Source organism: Urocampus carinirostris, chromosome 7 (genome assembly GCF_059441175.1).
Source record: "Urocampus carinirostris isolate Australia breed hairy pipefish chromosome 7, RoL_Ucar_1.0, whole genome shotgun sequence".
In the NCBI taxonomy this organism is placed as follows: domain Eukaryota; kingdom Metazoa; phylum Chordata; class Actinopteri; order Syngnathiformes; family Syngnathidae; genus Urocampus; species Urocampus carinirostris.
In genome coordinates this window covers 38,703,109-38,718,713 of record NC_142355.1, presented here as the reverse complement: position 1 = coordinate 38,718,713, position 15,605 = coordinate 38,703,109, and the positions used below count along the sequence as shown (strand labels likewise).

The 15,605-nt window shown below is 42.8% G+C and overlaps 1 protein-coding gene across 2 annotated transcripts in view; it reads left to right on the top strand.

Annotated features, from left to right (window-relative positions):
• The first annotated feature begins 13,360 nt into the window (after window positions 1-13,360).
• Window positions 13,361-15,605, top strand: part of LOC148363280 (SITS-binding protein) — a 61,852-nt gene continuing 59,607 nt past the window's right edge. The window contains exons 1-2 of one of the 2 annotated variants that reach the window (XM_088340903.1): window positions 13,361-13,380; window positions 13,630-14,080. In XM_088340903.1, coding sequence (XP_088197029.1) covers window positions 13,376-13,380; window positions 13,630-14,080 — 456 coding nt within the window. In that variant the 5' untranslated portion in view covers window positions 13,361-13,375. Of the gene's footprint in view, window positions 13,381-13,436; window positions 14,081-15,605 lie in introns of those variants that run through there. The other variant, XM_088340902.1, reaches the window with a different exon arrangement.

The window sequence follows — 15,605 nt, the reverse complement described above, 5'->3', positions numbered from 1 at the left end:
CAGAACCTGGTGGTCCTGCACCGCACACTGCAGTATCTCTTCCCAGAGGCTAGCAGAGTGAACAGTCCATGATGGGGGTGAGAGGGGTCCCTAATGATGTTCTTGGCTCGGGATAGGCAGTGCTTCTGGCCAATGTATGGAGGGGAGAGAAGTCCCGATGATTTTCTCTGCTGTCATCATCACCCTCCTCACACTTCCCCAGTCGGGGGCACTGCAGCCTCCACACCACACAGAGATACAGCTGGTCAGGATGCTCTCTACTGTATGGTGCCCCTGTAGAATGTGATAAGGGTGGGTGGGGGCAGGTGGGCTCTCCTCATCCTCCGCAGGAAGTACAGGCGCTGCTGTGCCCTGTTCACAAGTGATGCAGTTTTCACGGACCAGGTGAGTTTGTCTGTGATGTGCACCCCTAGGAACTTGGTGCTGCTGACAACCTCCACAGCCTTGTTGTTGATGAGAAGTGGGGCGTGGTTGGGCTGGTTTTTCCTGAAGTTGATAATGATCTTTTTAGTTTTGTCAACATTCAGGACCAGGCTTTTGACTGCACCAGCCCACCAACTGCTCCACCTCCACTCTGTAGGCCAGGTCCTTGTTGTCCCTGATGAGGCCCACCACTGTTGTGTCGTCCGCAAACTTCACGATGTGGTTTGTGGCTGACCTATGGAGGCAGTCGTGTGTCATCAGGGTGAACAGCAGGGGGCTCAGGACACAGCCTTGGGGGGGAGCCCGTGTGGAGCGGTTTGTCCGATAGGCAAACTGAAAGGGGTTGAGTGAGTAGGGGAGACTGGAGGTGATGTGCTCTTTAACCAGTCTCTCAAAGCACTCCATTATGATGGGAGTTAGTGCAACGGGCCGGTAGTCATTCAATGATGAGATCTGGGGATTCTTTGGCACTGGGATGATGGTGGCAATCTTGAAACATGATGGTACCATGGCTTGGTCTAGCGAGGTGTACAAAATGTCTGTTAGGACACAAGCCAGCTGATCGGCACACTACCTAAGGACCCGCCCTGGAATGCTGTCAGGGCCTGGAGCCTTCCGTGTGTTGACCCTTCTCAGGGTCTTCCTCACGTCAGTTGAGTTCAGGAGGAGTGCTCTTTCGTCCTGATGTGGAACCGCTGCAGGGGTGCCATTTTGTGCCCCAAACCTCCCAAAGAAGTTTGTGAGGTCAATCAGGAAGTCCATGCTAGTGTCCCCCACTGGGGCGGTGGTTGGCTTGTATCTGGTGATGGCCTGAATGCCTTTCCACATATCCCTGGTGTTGGTTGTGCTGAAGAAAAGGTCCTGGATTTTTGACTGTGCGATCGCTTTGGTAGTCTGATAGCACGGTTTAGGTTGGCCATCGCAGATCTCAGTGCCTCCTCATCACCAGATTTAAAGGCAAGGTTCCGTGCCTTTAGCAATTTGCGTATCTCAGCAGTCATCCAGGGCTTCTGATGGCACGGGTGCAGATGGTTTTGGTGTTGCTGACGTCCTCTGCGCATTTACTGATGTAGGCTGACACAGACATGGCGCACTCATCTATGTTTATTTTGTTGTTGTAAGTGGCAGCTGATTTAAATTTTTTATGTCCCAATTCGTGCATTCAAAGCAGTCCTGTAGTGCCTCCATTGCCCCCCCAGTCCACACCCTCACCTGCTTCACTGTAGGTTTTTCTCTGGTCAGCAAGGGGTTGTATGCAGGAATTAGCACAACAGAAAGGTGATCTGATGAGCCAAGGGCTGGGCGGGGGGCTGCTCTGTATGCTCCTCTGATATTTGTATCGGCCAAGTCCAATGTGTTCCTACCTCTTGTAGCAAAGTCGACATGCTGGTGGAAATGTGGTAGAACTGTTTTCATGTTGGCCTGGTTAAAGTCCCCAGCAGCAATAAAAATGCATTCGGTGTAAGCATGCTGCAGTTCACTCACAGTTCGGTAGAGTACGTCCATTGCCTCCTTTGTATTAGCGCTGGGGGGCACGTACACGGCAGTAATGATATTAGCGCTAAACTAATAGAAGGGTCTGCAAATCCCCGTCAAAAGTTCAATGTCCCATGAGCAGTGATTCGAGATTATCTTAGCATTTCTACACCAGTTGTCGTTGGTATAAATGCATAGTCCGCCACCCCTGTTCTTACCGGTGAGTTCGCCGCTCCTATCAGCGTGGAATGCAGTGCCCCACAATGCTAACAGCGTCAGCCGGGGTAGATGAGTTTAACCATGTCTCCGTCAGAATTATTGCGCAGCGGTTCGTCATCTCGCGGTTCGATGTTAGTTCCAGTTGTAGATGGTCCAGTTTTTTGTCCAGAGAGCGAACATTGGAGAGGAAAATGGATGGGAGAGGCGTTTTGAAGGGTTTAGCTTTTAGCTTAGCGGTTAGCCCGGCCCGACAACCTCGCTTCCTCCTCCGGTCACACCGCCTTCTCCACTCTGCTTCACTGCTTCGTAAGCCGCTGGGTCTTGTTGACGTAGCACTCCGAGGCTAAGTAAACACTCCAGAGTGGTCGTAGCAACGAGCACTTGATTTCTGGATGATCGCATATCCAGCAAAACTTGCGATCGTATATTAATCTGCAGTTTGAGTTGACTATGTTCGCCATCAAAAACTGAGTCGAAGACTGGGTTTTATGACCAAAATGTAAAAAACTGTGGCGAGCCGATGTAGCCGCAGCCGAACAGGGCGCCGCCATCTTGGAGAATATCCGCTATCCTCGGGTATTGTTCCTGTAGCCTTCAAGTCTGCCGTCATTAAACCCACGCTTAAGCGACATAACCTTGACCCAGAAAGCCTAGGTAATTATAGGCCAGTGTCAAATCTGCAATTTTTGCAAATTACTTGAAAAGGTCGCTGCGCAGCAGTTAAATGGCTTCATGTCAGAAAATAACCTCTTTGAAACTGTCCAGTCAGCATTTAGGGCAAATCACTCTACTGAGACAGCCCTGGCCAAAGTAACCAATGATCTCCTTTTAGCAATAGATTCCGGTGCCTCATCAATGTCACTGCTGCTGGATCTCAGTGCTGCTTTTGATACTGTCGACCACAACATACTCTCAACTGTACTCTCATGGTTTAGGTCCTACCTGTCAGACAGGATGCAATGTGTTAACTATGGCAATCTGACCTCTAAACAATCTAATGTCCCCTGTGGTGTTCCACAGGGCTCTGTACTTGCCCCCCTTCTTTTCAGTATCTATATGGTCCCGCTTGGTGACATTATACGCAAGTATGATATTAGTTTCCATTGCTATGCAGATGACACTCAACTGTATGTGCCACTGGAAACAACTGGACAGTTGAGTTGTAGAAATCTGGAGGCTTGCCTTACTGAGATTCAAAGATGGATTTCACATAATCTTTTGCGCCTTAACCCAGAAAAAACTGAAATGATGATTATTGGTCCAGCTCACTGTCGTGAGTTGGTTTCAAACACTACCCTGAACCTAGACAAATGTAATATCACCCAAAGGGGCTCGGTCAAAAATCTAGATGTTATATTTGATCCTAATCTGTTGTTTCAGTCACACGTGAAAAATATTACTAGAATAGCTTTCTACCACCTCCATAATATTGCGAAGATTCGTTCGATGCTGTCCCAATCAGATGCAGAGGTTTTAATTTATTACTTCCCGGCTTGATTACTGTAATGTATTGCTTTCTGGTCTCCCGATGTCTAGCATCAAAAGTTTGCAGCTGGTTCAGAATACAGCAGCTAGACTATTGACTAAGACCAAAAAGTTTGAGCATATTACTCCTGTATTGGCCATCTTGCACTGGCTCCCAGTCCACTTAAGATGTGACTTTAAGGTTCTCTTAGTAACATATAAATGTTTGCATGGACTTGCACCCTCTTATCTCTCTGATTTAAATTCCCCCTATATTCCTGCACGGAGTCTGCGCTCGGAAAATGCCGGTCTACTTGTGACTCCGAGAGCCAAGAAGTCTGCAGGCTTGAGAGCGTTCTCCATCCGGGCCCCGGTGCTATGGAATGCCCAGCCTCCGGAGATAAGATCTGCAACCTCAATGGAAGTTTTTAAATCAAGGCTTAAGACACACTTCTATTCCAAAGCTTATGATTGATGCCCACCTCATATTCTGTATTGTCCTGTCTTTTTCCGACTGCCTGCCTGATGGTGATACGAAGGAGAAGGACGATTTGAGATGACTCAGCGGACATGCGTTTAACCTGAAGCATGTGAACGCCTGCCTGGACCAGCTGGCAGAGATGGGAAGCTGCGTCGTGGCCGCCATAGACTTTCTGGGCTAGTTTACAGGCTGGGGGCGTCGCTGCTGTCTTGCACTTTCCGGACAAATTTTCAACATGTTACCTAGTGTTTACTATGTTTGTGTACTGTAATGCTAAATGTAATTAGCCCTGGTCATCCTGAAAGGGGGATACCACTTGTGAGGTCCCTTCTCAAGGTTTCTCTTTTTCCTCACGCTGAGGTTTTGTGTTGTTCCTTGCCCGCATGTTGGTTTAAGATCAGGTAATTGTGTCATTGTAATCCTGTGCAGTCCTTTGAGACATTTTTTTGATCAAGGGTTACATAAATAAATTTAACTTGACTTGACTTGACAATGGAGAACCTCTGGAAAATCCTTGGATGACAAAGTTATGGTCAAGAAACCCACTACAATCATGGAACTGTGGAGGAGGCTGGAGGAAAAATTGACCAAAATCACACCAGAGCAGTCGGAGAGACAAGTGGTACAGTGGACCTCGGTTCTTGACCATAATCCGTTCCATCTCTTTGTACGAAAACCGATTTGTACGATCACCGAAATCGTTTTTTCCCATTGAAAGTAATGTAAAATTGTTTTAATCCGTTCCAACACCCTAAATATTTACCACGAAAGTAAACATGAAGCTAACCCAGGCTAATCATACGTTCACGTTAGCGTTATCTTCCGTACGAAAGGTTACGCTAACATGAACGTGTAAAAATAAAAAAAACAGGTCGTTTACACGTCATTTAGCACCCGGGTCTCCACAACAAGTGGTGAGCAGTTAAAGGATAAAGAAAAGAATTATGAGTAGGATTTCTTACCTTGGCGGTTGTCTGCAGAAGCCATGCTGTATTCCTGAAAGAAGGGAAACTCGCACACCTTCTTCATATTTTGCTATTATTTCTTTCTTAAATGCAATAGTTGTACGCACTACTCCTCTTTTTTCACCTGTAGCAACTTTGCTGCTTGCACCAACCTTCTTCCGAGGCATAATTAGGAGTTAAAACACTCCCTTCACCGCTTTTGAAAAACGAAAGTAGAGAAGGAGTGCGCGTTGCCGTGACAACAGTTCTTCACGAGGGGTGGGGGCAATCTACACTCGTACACCGCTCAGCATCGCCCCTAGCGTACCGGCGTTCGAACTCCGATTTTTTGAACGAAAAGCGAAGCAAGAATTTCTTGAAATTTTTGGTCGAGAACCGATTTGTTCGAACTGAGAGGCGTTCGAAAACCGAGGTTCCACTGTATCCTTTGGCTGCAGATGTTGAAGCCATGGCCAGAAGAGGCCTGTACTCACAAATTGCTGACTGTTGTAACCTTTAGATTTTTTTTCCCATGCCAAAGACATGGTTGTCTCTAATTTTGATCAGTGTGTTCTCTAATTTTAATCTGTGCGATTTCGGAAAAATATAAATTTCTTGTGAAATGCTTTAGTCTTTTTGTGAAAATAAATGTTGTAGTACCATGATAAAGACACAATAAAATGGTATTAGTTCAAAATTATTATTATTTTTTTATACGTTGTTCTCTCATTTTGATCTCCAGTGTATATATTTTTTCATAGTCTTGTACGCTTGTTTAGGGTGGTGATGGCCCTTGGAAAGAAACTTAACTAACCCACCTTGGACATCCTAATTATTACTCTAGTCATGCTTCAGTCCAACTCCATGTAGTCCTAAAGCAGGAGCAGCAGAGGGGGACTCTGTTCCACTTCTCTCGCCAAAGATGCTTGGAATATTATTGAGTGGAAAGGAGCCTCAAAATAAACCACACGTCGTTATTTGAGGGGACACCGCGACACTGACAGCATAATTGTTTTTGTCAGGTTGCAGTCATTACCAGGGCAGTTGCGCTATCACAAAGAGTAGGTTTGAGCAGCAAAAAAGGATCATAGGTTCTAAACAGAGTTGACAAATAGATTTTGTGTATGAAAGTATATATTTATTTCTCTCCACACCAGCTCCAAACATATAGTAAGGTCCATTACTTTTTTACTATCCCTTCTTTCGACATGCTTTAGGTTTGGTTGGCATTGGGCAAGAACAGGCTAGAGGTGGCGGATGCTGTAATATAAAAAATAAAAATAAAAAAAGAAATCTACTTACTTGAGTCTTGAATCCATATTTAAATATCCCCTGGAAGAGGCAAGAAATGGCTGACCACTTTTTGATGAATTCTGTCCAGCTAAACTTAACTCTTAACTTAACTTAACTTAACTCTGAAAAGACCGAAATGTTAGTCATTGGTCCATCTAAATGCCGTGACTTATTCTCAAAAACTGCTGTGAACATTGACAAATGTCACATCACACAGAGTGACTCAGTTAAAAATTTAGGTGTTATATTTGACCCTGATCCAACCTTTGAGATGCATGTAAAGAAAATTACTAGAACCGCTTTCTTCCATCTTCGTAACATTGCCAAAATCCGTTCAATACTGTCTCAGTCTGATGCGGAAACTATAATTCATGCATTTGTTACCTCCCGTCTCGATTACTGTAATGCACTACTCTCCGGTCTCCCGAAGTCCAGAATCAAGTCTCTTCAGCTAGTACAAAATGCCGCAGCGAGGCTTTTAACTAGGACAAAAAAGTACGATCACATAACACCGATTTTGGCTAACTTGCACTGGCTCCCAGTGAGCCAAAGATGTGACTTCAAGGTTCTCTTAGTATTGTACAAAATCATACATGGACTTGCTCCCTCTTATCTTTCAGATCTGATCTGCCCCTATGTCCCGGTCCGAAGCCTACGATCTGAGAGTGCCGGTCTTCTGGTGATCCCGAGAGCAAAGAAGTGTTCTGCTGGATCGAGAGCGTTCTCCATCCGGGCACCGGTGCTGTGGAATGCTCTTCCCCCTGAGATCCGATCTGCAACCTCAGTGGAAATGTTTAAATCTAAACTTAAAACTCACTTCTACTCCATTGCATATGACTAATAACCTACTCTTGTCGGCTGAAAAATAGTCTGTGTAACATAGTGTACTAATCTGTGAAGCCCTTAGAGACTTATTGTGATTAAGGGCTATACAAATAAAAATGACTTGACTTGACTTGACTAAACCTATTATAACAGTTCAATGTTATTTGCAAGTTTATTTACTGGACCACAGCCACTTTTGTTTTTATTGAATCATACTGCTTTGCCCTTTCACAAAGTTTTATTATTGGTGCATTCCCTTGTGCCACACTCATTCCAACTCCTGTCCACTTGATGTTGCCAGTCTCTCTTTTCAACAACTTCTCCTTCAGGTGTCATCCCTGTCATCCATACTAAACTATCGGATCAACTGGGCTTCATTTAACAGATTGTACACTGCACTTTATTGAGGCTACAACCAGTAAAGGACAATCTTACATTTAGCTGCTCCTTGACAGCTCCTAATAAAATTTGACAAAACCGCCGGCTGCAAGGAAGTGATTTACTCAAAGAACCATAAACATCCTTGCATTGAAATTATATGAAGCTTTCAAATGGATACAGAATGTTAGATTAATTATTTGACAGTTTAGTTGTAAGACCAGTAGTAGGAGTAGTGATAGTAGTATTATTTAGTTATGTGTACTGTTCCTTTTATGAATTGTAGTAGGATTGATTACAGTATCAGACATTACAGAGTATAACACATTAGCTGCCAAAATTGCCCAATTATACAAGGAAAACCCACACAAGCATAGAGAGATGATAATATTTTAAAAAATCAACCCCTACTAATCCTATATAATTGCATTTCATTTGCACACTTGAAGTAGGGGAGAGCGTGTACAGTTGTAACACAGGGACAGTTGTAACAGTCAAAATTTGACCAACTGGAAAGGAATTGATATAGGATACTGCCCTTTCCATTTTGACCTCATTTAAGAACTTTGACGACTCTGAGTGACATTGTCTGTGAGAGATTGTGAGCAAGAAAAGGAAACAGTCCGGTCAAAAATGGGCTCTTGGAAACTTCTAATTTTTAAGGAAGCTGGGAACAAATTGTTGGTATTAAATATCCCAAAGTGAAAATAAAGGTTGTAAATGGACGATCCAGACATGTTGATGGAAAGGTTGCAATGACCTCCTGGTTAAGTGATTTCCCTTCAGCTAGTATTAGAGCATCTTTGAACATACTAACTCTAGTCTACACGCAAAAGGGATACAAGATATGACCGTATGTTGTGTTTTCACCTCCCACAGGCCTCTTCTGTATGCAGTCCTGGATCTGATGCTGCACACACTATAATTCTTTTTAGTGGTATTGTGATGTGAGGACGGACTTCTCCCGCTGTCCTACATATTGATGTAATATTGAAATGCGTCAATGTTCTGCATTTATATAGCATTTTTCAAGTCACTGAAGACCCTCCCCCAAAGCGCTTTACAATGTGCTTCACTCGTAACCATACACACCCACTCACACACTGATAGTGGCGTCAGCCATGCAAGGCACCTACCTGCTTATCGGAGCGTTACGGGTTTAGTGTCTTGCCTAAGGACACTTCGACATTTAACCCCTGGGAGCCGGGAATCCAACGGTCCCAAGACAAGCACTTAACCTCCTGGGGAGTTCTATTCCATCTACTGGCCTCCCTGCGCTGTCCTCCCCATGCTTAGATGGGTTTTCTCATGGGAATTCCAGTTTCCTCCCACAGTCCAAAAACATGCATGGCACGTCGATTGGAGAGTCCAAATTGTCCCTATGTGAGCATTTGCATGCATTTATGTCTCTGTGTTCCCTGCGCCTGGCTGGCAACCAGTTCGGCGCGTCCTCTGCCTGTCAAGAACCCACTCGGGGTTGTGCATAAGCAAAGTGCAGACACAATGGTTGGTACAGCAAACGGTGGTCTTTTATTCTGGCAGGGTTTAGTAAACAGGAAATCGGTTACAGAGGCAACAATAGTGCTCCAAGATGATGGTAAAGGATCAGTGTTCCAGTAAGTCCAAACAGAAAGGGCAACAGTCCAAGAGTTTGTTAGGCGGCACATGTGGGCAGGCAAGGGTTGGGTTCAAGGGACGCTGTGACAAGAGTGCTAGAGACGTTATATGAATGACAACAAACTAGAAGAGAGCCAAGGAGACAAAGTATTTGAATAGTGATAAGAGACGGTCGTCATAGAAGGGAAATCAAGAGATGTGACTAAGCTGTGAGAAGGGAAATTGAACCCGGAAGTTCGAGAGGGATAGGATAGTAAGGAAAGAAGGGGGGAGGGGGTTGTGACACTGCCTATTACCCCATGACAGCTGGGATGGTCTCCAGCACCCTCAGTGAGGATAGGCGATTCGTAAAATAAATGGATGGAACACAGAGCAGACAAATATTCTTTTCACGCACTACCAATTTGCACTTGCTCTTCTGAATGTGTGGTAGAGGAGCCAACCAGTTCACGATTGACACCTCTATTTTTCATGCCGCATGTTCACACTCAATAAGGGGGTAGTTGCATGCCACTCAGTTACCTATTTATATCTGCTAGGGGTGGAACTGAGTGTTGATGGTGTGTAAATTCAAACCCTTTATATCAAACCCTACCACCCCCTGCCGTGGATGTTCTGCTGAAATCATGCGGCTGACCTCTAACCCAGCCATGTTGAACCCAAAGGCACACATGCATGAATGCATTATCTTGTGCTCCAGCAACTGACAGAGTTATGTGATGGATTAGCAGCTGGGTTGGGATGTCTGACATTCATAACCAGGGACAAGAGCAACGGATATTAAAGATATGTCAGCCAGCACTTTTTTGGACATCGGATACAGCAAAGAAAACAGCACATACAATAGAACATAGAACATAGAATCACAACACTCCAAATGTACTGTTTATCTTTAGAATAACATTTACAGTATGATTCATAAAAATGGGTTGTTTTCCAATAAAGTTAGGAGAAAATTGCAGAGTCTAGTGTTGGTCATTTTGTGTCGTGGGTGTTGACTAAGCACTTAGGGTTTGAGTAACAAAACCTGTGTTCAGCTTCTAAACAAGCATCGATACATTGTTGAGCTCTATGTGCCAAAGTGTCGTTCAGTGGCACCATGTTGACACCGTGACTTAAGATACAATGGATCGTGATGGTCCGAATGGCAGCCGTTGCCACCTTGCACAGACTGCACTGCCGGAGGCCACTTTCAGGCACATAAACAACATTGTTGCCGTCAAGTGTTTGGCAAATACAATATATGAACCCTGCAACAACTCTCATATTCATAAATATGATAACGCAATGAAACTACAAAAAATATTACTTCAATTGTACGTAAATGTAATTTTGTGTCTTAATATATTCTGATTGCATATTGTACTAAATTGATTTAAAAAGCATTCTTAAAAGTTTGCAAAATAAATACTTTATTTTTATTAATTCTTTTCAATTCTGATTTTTTTGTGTTTCTTTGTGTTCTACATAATACCTAGCTCACTTTTGTTTGCATTTCATTAAAAAAATAAGTAAACCCAAAAATGTTCTCATTATGTCACATGTGCTTCTGCTAATAGACACACTACATCAGGGGTCGGGAACCTTTTTGACTCAAAGAGCCATAAAAGCAAAAAATATTAATTTTATTTTGGGAAAGAGCCACACCATATATTATGAGACAAATTTACTAAATTGCTAAACCCGCGCCCCAGACAAAAGCTTAGTCTTCAACACATTTATTTTTGATGATTTGATAAAAATTATGAAAAGAGAATAATGCCAGAGCCCCTGTCCCAAAATCAACAAACATACCACTTTAAACTTGTCTCTTTCTTGCAATTACTCAAGATCGGTTAAACTCCTTTTGACCCTTTTTTTCACACATTTTGGTTTCAAAACCAGATGCAAGCAGTTATTGTGTAAAAACGTCACAACATTCTGCAAATAGGGAGCCTGATGAGCTCACTTTTGGCGCAGACGGCGTAGGGTGAGAGATGGGAGGGAGTGCTTGCACTTTTTGCATAGCTCCACCATTCCCTCCCACTCACCCAATCAAATGACTAAGTTCTCTTCCTGTGTTTTGGCGTATTTACAGTTATGTGGATTCATCATAAGGTATCTGAACACTGAACACAGATTATATAGTGAACTTTTATATAAAGGATTCTTTAGCATTCTACAGCCAAAACGAGTTCCCCCCCTTTTTTTGTGTGTGACACCTTGACTGTAAATTGTAGTGAAAAACGTTCCCAATATATACTGCAAAGTAATGCCTTGAAATTTTGTATTGGTTTGGCTCTGTGTGTTCCTGAATAGGATAGACAAATCAAGTTTTGGACAAGATGGAGAAATTTTGCATGCAATCAAATTTGTCTCTGAGCCACAGATGCTCATAGAAAGAGCCATATATGGCTGGCGAGCCATAGGTTCCCGACCCCTGCATTACATTGATTATGACTGAGTAGGTTCCATTTTTTTTTTTTGCAGAATAGTAACAATTTATATCGGTTATTGTAAACCACCCACTTTTTATGATATATTTATATATAGCAACCATTGTTTTGTCCCTACAAATATCATTGTTTGGTCTCCACATATCATATGTGTTCACTTACGTGCCCACTAATGCCAGGAGCAAACATTTGCCCTGGACGAAACATGCTCATTGTAGCCATTAAAACACACATTATTTTATGTAGTTTTGTTTTAACAATTTGCTCTAGAGTTAATCTTGGTGAGGAGTATGAATAGTTTGTTAATTGTAGATGTTATGTAATTTAGTTTTTCCTTATTATATGGTTTGACATGGTCAATCAAATGTTTTTTTATAGCTTGAGGATTTGAAGATCAAGGAGATTGTTGTGTACTTCAGGAGGGCACACACCAAGCATGTCCTACTCACAATTGACGGTGCTGCAATCCAGAGGGTAATCAGTACCGAGTTTCTGGGTGTCCATATCAACAAGGCCCTGTCCTGGAGCAATACCATCACATCCCAGACCGAGCCCATCAAGGCCTGTACTGTCTCGGCTAACTCAGGAGAGCAAGTGCAACAACCCTTATCACTCTTTTATTCTACAGAGGCACCATCGAGAGAGTCCTGACCAGTTGCACCTATATTTTTGACTGTGTGGTATATCGCCTCCACTGTTTCATGCTGAAAGACTGTGCAGCTCATCGTGAGAGCAGTGAAAAAGGTCATTGGTGTCCCCCACACGCACCTTCCGGACATCCACAACTTCGGCCACACCCTCAACGCCACAGGACTGCAGGTGACCCCACACACCCATCTCACAACCTCTTCAACCTGCTGACGTTAGGAAAAATACTGCAGTCTCAGAGCCAGAAGACTCAAGGACAGCTTCTTCCATCAGGCTGTCAAGACTCCAAATTCTCTCCATGCTCTACCCCCTCTCACCCCTCTGCCTTTTGCTAAATCAATGTAAAACGGTTCTATTTAGATTCTAACTGTACTTTGCACATTTTGTTATTTGAAACCTCATGTATTTCTATATTTTTGTATGCATATGTTTTTCTTTTCTTAACCTTGCTGCTATTTACTATTTGTATTTGGCCCTTTATACTTCGTGTGGCAGGAAAGATTAAGCATGTGGTGGATTAAGCATATTTGACAATAAGGTTAAATTATTTTATTTTTTAATTTAATTACAGTTAATTGAATAAATACATTTTTCATAAATGTGTCCATGTTCTTTTCCTTTTTTTGTCTTATATGTTGATAAAGAAAACGTTTTATACATAGTTGTATCCTTAAAAGATCAATTGAGAAATTATACAATTTTTTGTGTCAGTGCTTGTTGGGGGACGCAATAGGTTTTCTTCTTCCTTTGGGGGAGAGGTTGGTGGTGGGCAGTTGGGTGTTATGACAGAAAATAATTGAGAAGAACTGGGCATGTAGCAGACAGCAGACGCTCTCTTTATCTCCAGTGCTGGGACAGTACTGTGCCGTCTTTACGCACAAGGAGCGCATGGCTAGTGCGCGGCCAGGCGCGGGGGGTCTCTCCCCCTTCAAGTCGACCTTAGGAGCTTCACCCACCCTGGAAGCTTCGTTATTCGGACGAAATCTGCCAATCCCCCCATTCCCCCCTGTCCACCTTTCAAGTGAAGAAAGAGTGCGGTGTTACACACGTCAGACTGCGCGCGGCTAGCGAGAGCGCGTTTTCGGGGCTATTCGTGGGCACTGCTTGGGGCAGATCGACGCTTAACTGCGGCCAATTCACATCGAAAAGTCAAGAATTTTAAAACAGCAACTATGTGGTAAGTCGACTCTCCATTCCTGCTGGTTTGCTACCCACACCGATTCCTTCACTTGGCATGTCTCTTGCTGGTACACTTGACGGCGTTCCACATGGTGCGTGTAGATAAAAGAAAAGAAAAATCCACTCACACCGTAATGGCATGATGAAGCAGCAACAGAGTCGTTTGGCACACAAAGCTTTCTGCTGTATTTCTTGCTGTTTTTTTTTTTGCTGATCTAAAAAACAACATGCCTCACGCTCGAAATAGGAACCCTAGTCCCATTCCAGAGGTAACATGGGACACGGGCTTGAAGGAGATGAACGAGACGTGGAAAGGAGCAATAGCCTGTCTCGGGGTGGCCATCTTCTTTGTAATGACCATTGGGATAATATACTGGCAAGTGGTGGACCAGCCCAACAGGAACTGGATCCTTAAGGGGACTTTGAGCGGACTTATCTGGGAGAGAAGAACACAATCACTGCTCATCCAGACCCTGACAGAGGACAAAACCTTTGTGGAGATAGATGTCAGCAACGTGGCAAACCCTGACATAGAGGTTCCCTTCGTCAGGAACCTTTGCTGGCTCAACAAGACCGAATTCTGCTACACCTGGGACGCCGTGGCTGAGATCAAAATCTCCCTGGACGTGAACGAGGACACGCAAACCGAGTGCTACAGTATGACCTGGACGCCAGTGCAGTGTCAGGTGCAGCTTAAGGTAAACTGTGGCTCACTTGATGATTGCATACTTCTCAACTCAGTCAATGCTCACCTTATCATAAATTGCAATTCCTCTTATTAAGCAAAATAAACCTTACAAACAGACCACGGCACATATTTACTCACAGACAGACAGCCAATGTAGAGAGGGGGTGCCCAAATGACTTTTCTTTCTTTAATGAGAGGCCGGTGACAGTTTCTAATAGAAAAAGTTTTACAATCGCAGGAGTTCCTATATGTAAAAAAAAATGTTTTCCAGATAGGTACAATCAAATAACTCTTGTGAATTAAATAAATAATAACACTATTTATGAAATCGATAATACCCAAAACACATTCTGTGAGTTCTTCTCAGGAAAAAGTCAAAGGAATATTAAATTTCTGTTTTGCCATAAACAGTATTGACTGGTGTTCAGCTTAGTTGCCAGCGCACTGGACCACTAGGTGTATAGATGACCTGCAAAAAGGCAGCAGATTTTACCTCATTATCACACTATTTTTAGTGACCATACCAGAAAAGAATAGTTCGCTGTGCGTGTAACTTGTTACAATGATAATAAATTGGATTTGATTCTTATGTTATAGTCGAATCATTGTAAGTGACAAATGTATTGGCATTGTGACAAATAAAAATGAAATTAATATTTGTTCAATGCCTTTTCATATGTCATATATATCACCAGTAGTCCAGCCTCAGGATGGAATACCATTACAACAAAACACCCACACTCGGACTTTGAATTACTTTTAAAGTAAAAAAAAAAATGCACGTCAAAATACTTTCTTGTATTTTACAGGAGGCCAAACCAAATGTGGAGGCCTGCGGGGCTCAGTTTAGGGACCACTGATGTATGATTCAAACGAAGATAATTTGTGTAAACAAGTTTTTTTCATTTAGCAAATAAACAACACAATTATTTTGGCAGCTTTCTTAGTATTTTCCAATGACGATCCGAATTAGAGTCAAAATGCGCAAAACCAAAATGGTCTAACAAAAAACTTTTTATACATACGATTCTTGAAATGATCAAAACACATCTAAAATACGGCAAAAAGTTGTTAGGTATGTGATTGTCATGTTTGTGTAAAAAAGACTGTGAAAAACAAAACAAAAAAAACTAAAGTATAAGCATATTGCAACATAAATCCATTCACTGGCAAAGCTATTAGGTGCAACAGCACACTGAAGCCTTTAGTGACAAACTGCATACGTAGTTCCGTGCAAATACAACACACATTTACAGTGATCCTTTGTCTATTGCGGGGTTTAGGTTCTGAAAAGAACCAATTAACCAGAAACTTTATTTTTTTTGTAATTATAATACAAGTAAATATTATAACTTCGTGCTTCCGGACTTTCCCGAGCGTTATCATTTGCCAAAGTAGACGCACAGAGGACACAAGAAAAATGGATAGGTGGTTAATTATCAAGCCAAAACCTCAGCCCCAGAAGAAATATTCAAAAGAAGCGAACAAAATTTATGACGCTACAAAACGTAAACAACATTAAAATCATCGTGGAA